This window comes from Entelurus aequoreus, linkage group LG05 (genome assembly GCF_033978785.1).
Source record: "Entelurus aequoreus isolate RoL-2023_Sb linkage group LG05, RoL_Eaeq_v1.1, whole genome shotgun sequence".
Lineage (NCBI taxonomy): Eukaryota > Metazoa > Chordata > Actinopteri > Syngnathiformes > Syngnathidae > Entelurus > Entelurus aequoreus.
The window spans coordinates 59233578-59247349 of NC_084735.1; the positions used below are offsets into that span (position 1 = coordinate 59233578).

Sequence of the window (13772 nt, forward strand, 5' to 3'; positions counted from 1 at the left end):
AGCTCAGGCTGCAGCGCCTCAGGTAAGAATGACACTCAAGCATACATTCTTCTGGTCAGTAATCTCCTTTAGAAAGCCAAATACCACAAATAATTGGAAAGACTGCGCAACAGGAGATGATCTTCACACTGGTTTTCTTCTGTTTTCTTGTTGTTAAGAACAGCTATTGTGTTCCTCTCTTATCTACTGTATTTACTAGTTAAACTAGTTAAATTTTCTTTGCACTTTTATAACAGACTACTCAGATGAATAACTCTATCCTCAAATTCATGTTTGCATTAAATGCGTATTAAAACGCAGAGAAGGATGTGCTGTGCTACAAATAAACTTCTGCGTCCACAAACACCAGCAAGAAGTATGGTGGCCCCAAATGGTCAAACAGTCCAGCTTACACGTTTCTGTTGACCAATTCATCAAGTCCTGGTCCATCGTGTTACTATTATTTCTACCAAGTTCTTGCTTAAGTCAACACACATGTGTTTATTTGAAAAGGATCCCCATTAGCTGATGCCATGGCAGTCAGCTAGTTTTACTGGGGTCCACACAAAACATCACATATTACGAACGGTTTAAAACATTGCAAAACACATAAAAATTTAAAAAATAAAAGTAAAAGATTGTACATGAGTTCATAATGTAATTCGTCACTATCAATATATGTATAAATTATGTTGAAAAAAATGATTTAATTGTGTCAATCAACAGAAAAATTAACACAGGTACAAAATAACACATGAAATATCACAAATTAAGTTTAATGTTATTGCCTCAACTGTAGTCATTTCCATTCCAGTTAATACCTCTGCACTCTTTTTCTAAAGGCTGATTTAACTTTTATTAGACGAATATCGAGTGGTAAATTATTCCAAAAATCAATGGCTCTATAAATTACTGTTTTTTTCATTGGGTTTGTCTTTGAACTAGGTATGACAACATGACTGTTAACAGCATATCTTGTATTGCAATTATGTGTATCAATACAGAAGTCAATCTGGTCAAACAAAAAAGAAAGCAATTTTGAAAAATGTGGCCAAATCTGAAGAAATCCTTTGCTCAATAGTGAGCCATGAGAAGCCAGAATGCATCTTGTCAGTACTAGTTCTAATAGAACAGCAATTTGTAATTTAACAAGATTTGTATTAGCTGTGGATGACCATACCGTTGAGCAATAATCCTAGTGTCACAAAATTAATGATTTACAAACTTGACCCAGGATGCTAGAATGTACATAGGAAGAATATTTCCTTGTGACTGCTATACCACAACCCATTTTGCTAACCATTGTATTTATATGCTCGGTAGGACAACGCCCTGCAATTTTGCTTTGTCTACCTGTTGTATGGGTTTACCGACTATGGATAGGTTAAGTTTAGGTGTAGAAGCCAATTTATGCCGCGACCTAAAAACAATACTCTTAGTTTTGCATATATTTAAGACTAATTTGTTTGTTTTAGACAATCATAAATGTTTTTCAACTAGCTAGACAGGACTTAGTTTAATACATGGAATGAATTAATGCATTATAGCGTACAGTCAAATCATCCACATACATTGTTATAACGACGCTATTCACAGCAGAGTGTAAGTCATTAGTAAAAATTAAAAATAGTAGAGGCCCTAAACAACTTCCCAGAGGAATCCCACACGCCATCATACTATGATTAGATAAACTAGCATTATAAAAGACCATTTGTTTCCTAGAAGAAAGTCAGAGTAGTTGCTGGTCGGCTGAATCTATAGCCTTTAAACTCATCATGTAGAATATCATGTTCAATTACATCAAATGCGGTGCTAAAATCTAACAAGACTGCTCAAGCAATTTTTGAGGTGTCAATCGGCCCCAACCAATCACCAGTCATTTGAATAAGAGCTGTAGCAGTTGAGTGGCCCTTTCTGTAAGCATGTTGATAATTGGTAGTCAGACTATTAAGATTAAAGTAATCCTGGACATGAACAATTCTTTCCATAACTTTGCAGAGTACAGGAAGAATACTTATAGGTCGACTATTTGGACAACAGAAAGGTAACTTATTGTCTTTAAGAAAAGGAATGATTTTACCCTCTTTCCACAATGTAAGGAATACCCCACGTAGAAGACATCTATTAAATATATGACATAATGGAGCAGAAATGTAATCAGCAGCAATGTTTAACTTACTATCAAGATTGTCTGTACCAGCACATCCAGATTTAAGAAGGGCTTTCAGCAGTTCTTTAACATGACTCTCATCTACACAATTAAATTGAAATGTACAACTTTTACCATTCATTATTTTATATTTTATCAGGTCACAATGATTGTGATCTGTGCCACATAGATTATGGCTTATATAGTTCACCTTATTGATAACATTTTTTTTGTTGAAAGAGTTAGCAATGTCCTGGGGCTTTGTAAGAAAAATACTCTCAGTTTCCACAAATGAGGCCCTTGCATTTTTCTTTCTTCCCATGATTTCATTCAATGTATTCCAGAGTTTTTTACCATAGTTTTTATTACTATTAATTCTCTGCTGATAATATACTTTCTTCATCTTTTTATTTAATTTGGTTACTTGATTTCTTAACGTCCAGTATTTTTATTTGTCATCCAATAAGCCTGATTTTACTGCCGCCAATTTGGCATCATTTCTCTGTCTCACTAAATTATTTAGCGGTAAATCAATCCATAAAGCTATTTTACTTTTAGCTGTGAACCTTTTCATACATGCGTGTCTATTAACTATTTCTATGAAAATATTCATAAAAGTGTTAAGCAAGACTTCTGGATCATCAATACTGTACACAACATTTTTAACATCCCCCCAAAAAATTATCATTATCAAATCTATTATATAACCTTCTAAAAACAACCCTGGCCCTTGCTTTAGGAATTTTCGCCTTTCTAGAGATCCCAACGATATTTTGGTCACTGAAACCTACTGGTGCAGATAATGTATTAGAACACAGCTCAGGGACATAAACTATATTGCCAGAAGTATTTGGCCACCCATCCAAATGATCAGAATCAGGTGTCCTAATCACTTGGCCCGGTCACAGGTGTATAAAATCAAGCACTTAGGCATTGAGACTGTTTCTACAAACATTTGTGAAAGAATGGGCCGCTGTCAGGAGCTCAGTGATTTCCAGCCTGGAACTGTCATTTGTGCAACAAATCCAGTCGAAAAATGTCCTCACTCCTAAATATTCCAAAGTCAACTGTCAGCTTTATTTTAAGAAAATGGAAGAGTTTGGGAACAACAGCAACTCAGCCACAAAGTGGTAGGCCACATAAACTGACAGAGAGGGGTCAGCGGATGCTGAAGCGCATAGTGCAAAGGGGTCGCTGACTTTCTGCACAGTCAGTTGCTACAGAGCTCCAAACTTCATGTGACCTTCCAATTAGCCCACGTACAGTACACAGAGAGCTTCATGGAATGGGTTTCCATCTGCATCTAAGCCATACATCACCAAGTCCAATGCAAAGCATCACATGCAGTGGTGTAAAGCACGTTGCCACTGGACTCTAGAGCAGTGGAGACGCGTTCTCTGGAGTGATGAATCACGCTTTTCCCTCTGGCAATCTGATGGACGAGTCTGGGTTTGGAGGTTGCCAGGAGAACGCTACATTTCGGACTGCATTGTGCCGAGTGTGAAATTTGGTGGAGGAGGAATTATGATGTGGGGTTGTTTTTCAGGAGTTGGGCTTGGCCCCTTAGTTCCATTGGAAGGAACCTTGAATGATCCAGGATACCAAAATATTTTGGACAATTCCATGCTCCCAACCTTGTGGGAACAGTTTGGAGCTGGCCCCTTCCTCTTCCAACATGTCTGTGCACCAGTGCACAAAGCAAGGTCCATAAAGACATGGGTGACAGAGTCTGGTGTAGATGAACTTGACTGGCCTGCACAGAGTCCTGACCTGAACCTGATAGAACACCTTTGGGATGAATTAGAACGGAGACTGAGAACCAGGCCTTCTCGACCAACAATATTGGTGTGTGACCTCACCAATGCGCTTTTGGAAGAATGGTCAAAAATTCCTATAAACACACTCCGCAACCTTGTGGACAGCCTTCCCAGAAGAGATGAAGCTGTAATAGCTGCAAAGGGTGGACTGACATCATATTGAACCCTATGTTTTAGGAATGGGATGTAACTTCAAGTTCATATATGAGTCAAGGCAGGTGGCCAAATACTTTTGGCAATATAGTGTAATAAAAATAGTAATAATAATGGATTTGATTTATATAGCGCTTTTCTAGACACTCAAAGCGCTTCACAGAGAAGTGAGAACCCATGATTCATTCACACCTGGTGGTGGTAAGCTACTTTCATAGCCACAGCTGCCCTGGGGTAGACTGACAAAAGCTTGGCTGCCAGTTTGCGCCTACGACCCCTCCGACCACCACCTATCATGCATCATTCATTCACCAGTACTGGGGGCAAGGGTGAAGTGTCCTGCCCAAGGACACAATGGCAGCGATTAGGATGTCAAGAGGCGGGGAGCGAACCTGCAACCCTCAGGTTTCTTGCACGGCCGCTCTACCCACTACGCCATGCCGCCCCCGCCCATGTAAGTGGTCAATGTGGTGAATGTCCTCCATTCGTTAAACTGCACAGCCACCGCTAATGTTGGGTCAGAAGGCCTATGGCAGAATTCATACAGTGCTGGCAACAAGCTAGCTGAATTCTGATTGGATAAAAGCTCTAACTTAAAAAAAGCAACACTGGAGACTAATATGACATGAAGAGAATATGATAAATACTTTTATATATTTACGGAAAGTCAATTAAAAATAAAATTACATTTTATTCATTAATGATCATGATTTATGTAAGGCCAGCAGAGAAGGCCTTGCTGGCCCTGACGGCACACGTGAGGGAGAGCAGGATGACGTTCACAAGACTGTCAAACACCTCTGCTGGAAGTTTGTGTTGCCAGGTGGGTGACAAAAGCTGTGAAGAGCGAGAGAAGGCAGGGCAGGTCTGGCCTGCAGGTTCTCACAGAGACCAAAATTGTTCTCCTTGGGGATGGAAGTTAGGTGGCGTGGAAGGGTGGTCGTGAAATGCATACTGTAAACACACACACGCATGCACGCACGCACACACACACACCCACACACAATCCTTCCTCCAACCACCCTCATTACATCACCCCGTAACCTTGCCTTCACACCTATGCTCCCTGACTGTGTACACCCCCTCCCACAGATCACAAGCCAGGACATCAAGCATTCCTCAGTCGTTTGTGAGGAAAGGTTGTCTGGGATCAGAGGCCAAGTGGAGTCTGAGCCACAACACGTCCATACACGACAAACAACAGCACTCGCAGGGCTGCTACTTTTAGCGCTGTGTCAAAACGTCAAACCGCAGACGCAATGAAGGTCCATTCAGGCCTGTGAGTGAGTGAGTGAGTGAGTGAGTGAGTGAGTGAGTATCATTATGAATGTGAGAATTTAAATCCAATCCAAAATTTCACATTTAAGAATCAGTTATTTCCAGTTTCTTTTTCAGATTTGGTAAAAAATCCAAAGATGTGAGTGAGTGAATGAGTGAGTGAGTGTTACTGTGAATGTGTGAATCAACATCCAATCCAAAATTCGACAATTTAGACTTCTTTCCAGTTTCTTGTTCCATTTTGGTACAACTTTTCAGGTGTCAAAAGTGCTGTGAAGATATTGCTTCTGTTTTTCACAGTCAGTTTAAACCATGGTCTGAAACATGCCAGCTGTCAAATGGCAGCACAGTAAAACCAAGGGGGAAAAAACTATTTGATTTAGGAGAGAATAAAGGATTTTCAACCAGAAAAAAAACAAAAAAGTTTTTTTTTTCCTTGGAGAGTATTTTTGTCTTAAGGACAGCACTCAGATGACACTAAAACAAGTTACACACATAAGACAAGCAGGCTGTTTTTGTCCCCATTTTCGTCTTCCGACCAAAAATGGTAAAATCATAATACACTGTAGGGTTGTTCCGATACCAATATTTTGGGACCGGTATCAGTACCAAAATGTATTTCGATACTTTTCGATACTTAACTAAATAAAGGGGACCACAAAAATGGCATTATTGGATTTATTTTAACAAAGGGGCGGCGTGGCGAAGTTGGTAGAGTGGCTGTGCCAGCAATCGGAGGGTTGCTGGTTACTGGGGTTCAATCCCCACCTTCTACCATCCTAGTCACGTCCGTTGTGTCCTTGGGCAAGACACTTCACCCTTGCTCCTGATGGCTGCTGGTTAGCGCCTTGCATGGCAGCTCCCACCATCAGTGTGTGAATGTGTGTGTGAATGGGTGAATGTAGAAATACTGTCAAAGCGCTTTGAGTACCTTGAAGGTAGAAAAGCGCTATACAAGTATAACCCATTTATCATTTATTTATAAAAAATCTACGGTACATTATATGTTTCTTTTTGCAATCCAAGAACAATTTTGTCCTTAAATAAAATACTGAACATACTAGACAACTTGTCTTTTATTAGTAAGTAAACAAACAAAATGTTCTAAGTTGTCTGCTGACGTATGCAGTAACATATTGTGTAATTTATCATTCTATTATCAAAATTATGAGGGACAAGCTGTAAAAATTGATTATTAATCTACTTGTTCATCTACTGTTAATATCTGCTTATTTTCTGTTTTAACATGTTCTATCTACACTTCTGTTAAAATGTAATAATTACTTATTCTTCTGTTGTTTGGATACTTTACTTTAGTTTTGAATGATACCACAAATTTAGATATCGATCCGATACCAAGTAGTTACAAGATCGTACATTTTTTGATTGATTGATTGATTGATTAAAAATTTTATTAGTAGATTGCAAAGGAAGGGAATACATTATATGAAACAGTACAGTTTACACAGTACAGTACATATTCCGTACAATTGACCACTAAATGGTAACACCCAAATAAGTTTTTCAACTTGTTTAAGTCAGGGTCCACGTTAATCAATTCATGGTAAAACATTGGTCATATTCAAAGCCCTCATGTGTCCAGGGACATATTTCCTGAGTTTATAAACATAATATGAATTTTAAAAAAGGAAAAAAGATTTTGTGACGATAAAAAATATCTGTTCGAATAGATACGCTCTTGTACTTGATATCATTACAGTGGATGTCAAGTGTAGATCCACCAATGGCATTTGTTTACATTCAGGAGAACTAGCTTTTGTTAGCAGTGACGCCGGTGAGCTATTGTATTCACTACGGTGTGTAGTGAAGCATGTTCAGCTATTCCTCGTCCTGCAGGGATGATACTTGTAAGAAACGTACTTTACTCGTTGCCATAGAGGCTAGGATTAGTGATTTAGATGCAGCTAAAACACTGCCGACTGTGGATGGATGTTAGCTGCATGTCTTAATTCCTCTTTCTGAGGGCGTTTCAGTGTTAGAGCTTCACCTTTATCATTAGTTTTTAGGCCAAAATGCGTCCCTTCTCCCTTTTCTGTCTACACACCTTGTCTGTTTGTAAGTACTCCGTGATTGTATGCTGCCAAACATGCTCCTCAGCAATGTTATGACGTGACGGCGCGCCGTCATACCCGTTAAAAAAAACAAAAAAACAGAGTATAGTACCGTTTTTGATTCATTAGTACAGCGATACTATACTAGTACCGGTATACCGTACAACACTAATACAATGTTTAAAATATGTCTCATAATATTGTCTGAGGTGGGTTGTAGGACGGCGTGGTTCAGAGGGAAGAGCGGTCATCCAGAAACATAAGTGTTCCTGGGACGAATTCAGCTTGTATTCATTCTAGTTACTGCCATTGTGTCCCTGGGCAAGAGACTTCACCCACCTTGGTCCCAGTACCGTTCACGCTAGTGTATGAATGTGAATGAATGTTTAGTGTTGGTCGGAGAGGACGTTGGCGCAAATTGGCAGCCACGTTTCCATCAGTCTACCCCAGGACAGCTGTGGCTACAAATGTAGCTTACCACCACATATTTGTAAATGTGGAGTGACTGAATAATGGCTTCTCAGTTCTCACTGTAACGTTTCTAGAAAGCTCTCTATAAATCTAATCCATTTTTATTAGCATTATTAATAGTGTATTTGCCCCAATATTTGGCTCCAAAACAGGTCAAAGCCAATGATGAAAGTGTTCAATATTTACACCTTCTGAGTCTTTGCTCAGTGAACTATGATGTGCTACAGAAAGCAGCCAATCAAGAAGCTAAAAAAAATAATAATTGTCATTACTTTGTTGAGAACGTATTCACTCTTAGCTTGCTCACTAGATTGTAAAGTTATTTGTCACGGCGTCTATATTATTTTTTCCAAAGTCCTTTCCTTTTGGGGACATCGCCCACGTGCCTGTGACCATATTAAGACCATATCATCCTTCCCACCTCTCCTATGTCCTCGTCTGTTCTCACTTTCCAGTCGTTGATACGGTGGTTGCCATTCTTTTTCTTCTTCGTCTTCGATTTTGTAAGATCACGTTTATTCAGGCGAGATTTCAGGTTCAGAGAACTTGAGAGTGGCTCAGTGATGGGATAGAGTGTGTGTGTTGTGTTTTTATTACCGTAACACAACACACATAAATATCAAAACTGCTCAGTGCCTGAAATGTATCGTAATGTGTGTGGTCTGTAACAGATAAAACATATCTTCAGATTTAGAAAACCTTTATATGTGTACCAGCCTTAAGTTAATTTTTTCCTGGACAGTATTTTTGTCTTTAGGACAACATTCAGGTGACCTTAAGTTTTTGTCTAAAGGATAGCACTCAGGTTACCTGAAGGCAGTGCAGGAAACACTAGGCTGTATTCTTCCCCAAAGTCCAGCCTGCTCGGCCTCAATGGAGCTTTGTGTGTGCACCGATGCTGCTGAAATGACCGCGAGGCCACATTGACACAAGAGCGACACAAGAGAGGCTTTGCAAGCTATCTTTAAAAAAAGGTGGATTCATTTGGGTGGAGATTGGAGGAAACCCTGCCCTGAGCAAAGGTGCACACACATTCATACTACACCCATGCAGTACTCAGGAAGCAGACTGCCTTCACTCCCAGTTTCCAATTTGTTTTCCTTTCTTGCTGCTGTTAGAGGAAGGCAAGGCCATCTACCAAACACCCCGTTAAAGCAGCATTATGTAACTATTCACTTTCAAATAAAGCCTTCATAAAAGGCCACGGGCAATAGGAGAATGTTGCACCTGCTCATCAAGCGAAACACATTATTCGCTCAACCTGACGACACCAAAATCCCAAAGCACACGGCGCAGTAATTTGTTATTAGCTTCTGTGTGTTCTCTCTTGAAATTTTTACAAATGTCATTTATATAAAGATTGAAACATTTTGACCCAAGTATTAATCCCTGGGGTAGGGCTGGGCGATATGGCCTTTTATTAATATCTTGATATTATTAGGCCATGTCACAATACACAATATATATCTCGATATTTTGCCTTAGCCTTGAATTAACACTTGATGCATATAATCACAGCAGTATGATGATTCTATGTGTCTACATTAAAACATTCTTGTTCATACTGCATTAATATATGCTCATTTTAAACTTTCATGCAGAAAGGGAAATCAAAAATAAGTCAATTTACCAAAACTATTTATTAAACAGTTATTAAGCAGTGCCACAAACATTTATGTAATTTCAAAACAGAAAGTGCAAGATTGTCAGACATTTTAAAACAAGTTTAGTGCACTTTTGTGCATGATGTCACTAAGATGACATATCAAACCAACACTTAATTAAAGTGCACTTTTTGTACAGAACACCACTACAATATTTTAAAACAAATAAAGTGCACTTTTGTGCATGATGTCACACAAGATATTTAAAAAACTGTAAAATAAAAATTAGCTGCATAATAGGAAATCAAATAGTGTATGTCCTTCACTATGTGGTAGGTTCCTGCAGACATTATCTCCTTCTGTTGTTGACTATTTTTTGTTGATGTGAAAATGGGAGACATCAGGCTGAATTGGGTCAGTGCTGGCTGCTCCGGCATTTTGTTGGGTGTGGCACCGGTCACAGATGTTGACATGCGGAGTTTCAAGCACTCTTCACTCTCTAGCGGGTAAATTTTCAAATGATGCTACAAATTAGTGCTGCTACTTTTTGTAACAACGCTTTTGCCGCATACTTGACACATTACGGTTGTCTGTTCAATATCTTTCCGCTTGAAGCCAAACCACCGCCAGACGATGGACCCCATGCTTTTTTTCTTGGGAATTAATTCTTCCTCCATTTGTTACCAGATTCGCATCTTTCTCTCTCTCGTATTACCACTCGCACTGCTCGCACCACCTGCCACAGCTAACTTTTCCCAGGTTGCTACCGCTCTGCTCCGCGAGGGCGGATGACGTTGCACGCACGACAGCAGTATGTGACGTATGTAAGAAGGTGCGCTTGATTTATGTCTCTGTGAGAAGGAGAGACAATAAAGAGCGAGAAAAGCCTGTAGTGTAATGCTCGGAGCTAAAAACCACTGTGTGACAACGTATACTCGAATACTCACGATATAGTCATTTTCTATATCGCACAGAGACAAACCTGCGATATATCGAGTATATTCGATATATCGCCCAGCCCTACGGCGCACACATTATAAAATATTTATTTTTTGTCAGCATATTCTGAAACCTGCTCTTGAAATCATGAATGGAGGTTTCTTTCACTAAATTATGCACAGCTAATTTCAGTAAAATTACATTTTTTTATAATATTAAAGGATGAAAGAACACATACCTGTTTGCAACAAGGCAACTCCACTGTCAGACACCTCGTAATGCTTCTGGATGTCTTGAGCCACGCCTGCAAACAAGAGAGGAAATGTTTACTGTCTTTTAAGGTCCTTCATTTAGAAACGCGTTAAACAGCTGAATGATGGATGGACATAATCGTCATCAGAATTAGTGGGAAAGAAGCAGTAAGACGTCCTTCAACTGACACACGGTCTGTTACAATAACACTACTGTATAATACACATTAATATCACTGTGTATGATAGACAGTGATGGGCAGTAACAAGCTACATGTAGCTAAGCTATGTAGCTTAACTACAATTTCCAGTAGCTTTCCCTGTAGTTTAGCTAGTTTTAGACCCCTGTAGCTCGGTAGCTTACATCATACTTGCCAACCCTCCCGTTTTTACCGGGAGACTCCCGGTATTCAGCGCCTCTCCCGATAACCTCCCGGCAGAAATGTTCTCCCGACAAACTCCCGGTATTCAGCCGGAGCTGGAGGCCACGCCCCCTCCAGCTCAATGCGGAACTGAGTGGGGACAGCCTGTTCTCACATCCGCTTTCCCACAATATAAACAGCTTGCCTGCCCAATGACGTCATAACTGTAGAATGATCGAGGGCGAGTTCTTGGTTTCTTATGTGGGTTAGGCAGATTCATTAACGTCCTCCCAGCGCGGTAACAACACACAACAACAGCAGTCACGTTTAGTCTACCGTAAAGCAGTTCGTCTGCTGTAAATAGCAATGTTGTGACACTCTTAAACAGGACAATACTGCCATCTACTGGATAGCCTCCAGAACACTGAAATTCAAGTATTTATTTTATTTATATGTTTAATAAAATAAGTATATATATATATAGATATATATATATATATATAGCTAGAATTCCCTGAAAGTCAAGTATTTCATATATGTGTATATATATATATATGTGTATATATATATATATATATATATATATATATATATATATATATATATATATATATATATATATATATATATATATATATATATATATATATATATATATATATATATATATATATGAAATACTGGAGTTGGTGAATTCTATCTTAAATATATTCCCCTCTTAACCACGCCCCCAACCCGCCCCGACCACGCCCCCCACCCCCCCCCCCCCGGTATCGGAGGTCTCAAGGTTGGCAAGTATGGCTTACATCAAAGCTACAAGCTACAAAGAGAAAAAATGGACTGCTAATCCAAGCTACAAACAAACTAAATGAATGCATACAGTGGGATGCAGGGACCCCTAGAGGTAGTTGTAGGGTGTCCCCAGCTAAATGACAGATAGTTAATAGTAATGGACCCAACAAAAGTACACTCTCAGTTACATTAACATTGTTATTATACATGTGGGCACATAGATATGAATGTCGTTAAAAATGTAGCTTTAATGTAGCAAGCCACTTTTGCTGTCTAGCTTGTAGGGTAGCTTGCTACAATTCTCCGGGGCTAGCTTCCCCTGGAATCGAGAGTAACTTGTAGCTTAGCTTACTACATTTTCCAAGTAACTTGCCCATCACTGATAATAGAGTATTGTTACTGTAAATTATACATACAGTAATACTGTGTATTATAGATAAGCCTGGGCCGATATTCGATAAGTGAATTAACCGCCGATAAATTCCAGTGTCGATAAATTGCCATGTGCATGCTTCAAGAGAATTTCAGTTTCAGCAGCTATGCACGTTTGTGCCCCAGCGGAATTGAAAAGAAAGGTGTGAATCATCTCGTCATCATTAAGTGTCTTTGACTCTTGGTGTTGCTGCTGGCCCGCTAGCAATAACATCACATAGTGCAGACCTGGCCAACCCGCGGTTCCTGAGCTCTTAAGTTCAAATTGAAGTTTGTTTGTTTTTAATGTGCGTGATTGGCGAGCGAGACGGTCTGCAAGAGCGGTCACTCTTCTGCATCGGCTTCTGCGGCTGCGGACATTTGTATAATAAATAAACAGTAGTAATGATAACTGGTCGAAAAGCCGTCTTTCATAACTGCACTTTGATACGGACGGACAGACAGGCGCTAGCTTGCTAGCTAGCTTAAATGCTAACATGTGAAGAACAGATATTAACATTTTCCCCGTTGCGAAGCATCAGTCCCCAATCTAAACTGGTAGAAACACATTACTGTTTAAACAAGTGAGCTACAGTATTCACATTAAACATAAAAGTGCTGTTTTTGCACAAGGGGATTGATAAACTCGACAGGGTCACGTTGAAACAGACGAACACAAACTCTGAAGTGAACTCACGTGACGTCCGGAAGTGAAACAACTGATCACCCTTTACAATTTAAAATAAAAGAATATGAACATAGATAAACACACACATAAAAATAATATGTCTCTTTTGAAACCAAAACAATATTTGATGTACAATGATATTTGAAAGTATATTGTGTGTACTTATCTTAGTTATTAAAGAAATACAACTTGGCATAAAGATTTTAGTGTGTGTATATAAGTACTTTTTGAGCACATTCAACAATACCACGATAACATTGATCATTTTGGTCACAATCACTTTGTTTAGCCATTTTGTTTATTGTTTCGTTTGCAGCTGAGATAGGCTCCAGCACCCCACGTGACCCCGTAAGGGACAAGCGGTAGAAAATGGATAGATGGATGGGTTTTGGTTGCGTGTATCTGAGGGTCCCCCACCCCTTCCTTAACAGAGACAGAATTTATTTTATTGATTTTAGTTGTGATTTTTATTTAAGTGCACAATCTTGCTTACAGATATAGTACATTTATTTTGTATTTTTTATTGGTTTTATTTAACTTGGTATTCAGAAGTTTACATTTTAATTACAATGCTAAAATATACAATAAATACAAGTTAATTGCATTTGAGAGGGGTATACTTTCCTTATTAGTTTGTATTGTCATTACATCAGTGGTTAAATTGATCTCAAATAAATAATGGCAATAATATTGTTTATTGTCAATCATTTTTTAGGTCAATATATCTTTGAGCTAGATTTGTTATCGGCCAATTTATAAAGTATTACTGAATGTTGCTTTAAGAAATTAAACAGCTGAGTACTCAA

The 13772-nt window shown here is 39.0% G+C and overlaps 1 protein-coding gene across 1 annotated transcript in view; it reads right to left on the reverse strand.

Annotated features, from left to right (window-relative positions):
- Positions 1–13772, reverse strand: part of spns2 (SPNS lysolipid transporter 2, sphingosine-1-phosphate) — a 130208-nt gene that overhangs the window by 78778 nt on the left and 37658 nt on the right. The window contains exon 2 of the mRNA XM_062048477.1: positions 10701–10766. Within this exon, the coding sequence (XP_061904461.1) occupies positions 10701–10766 (66 nt within the window). The remainder of the gene's footprint in view (positions 1–10700; positions 10767–13772) is intronic.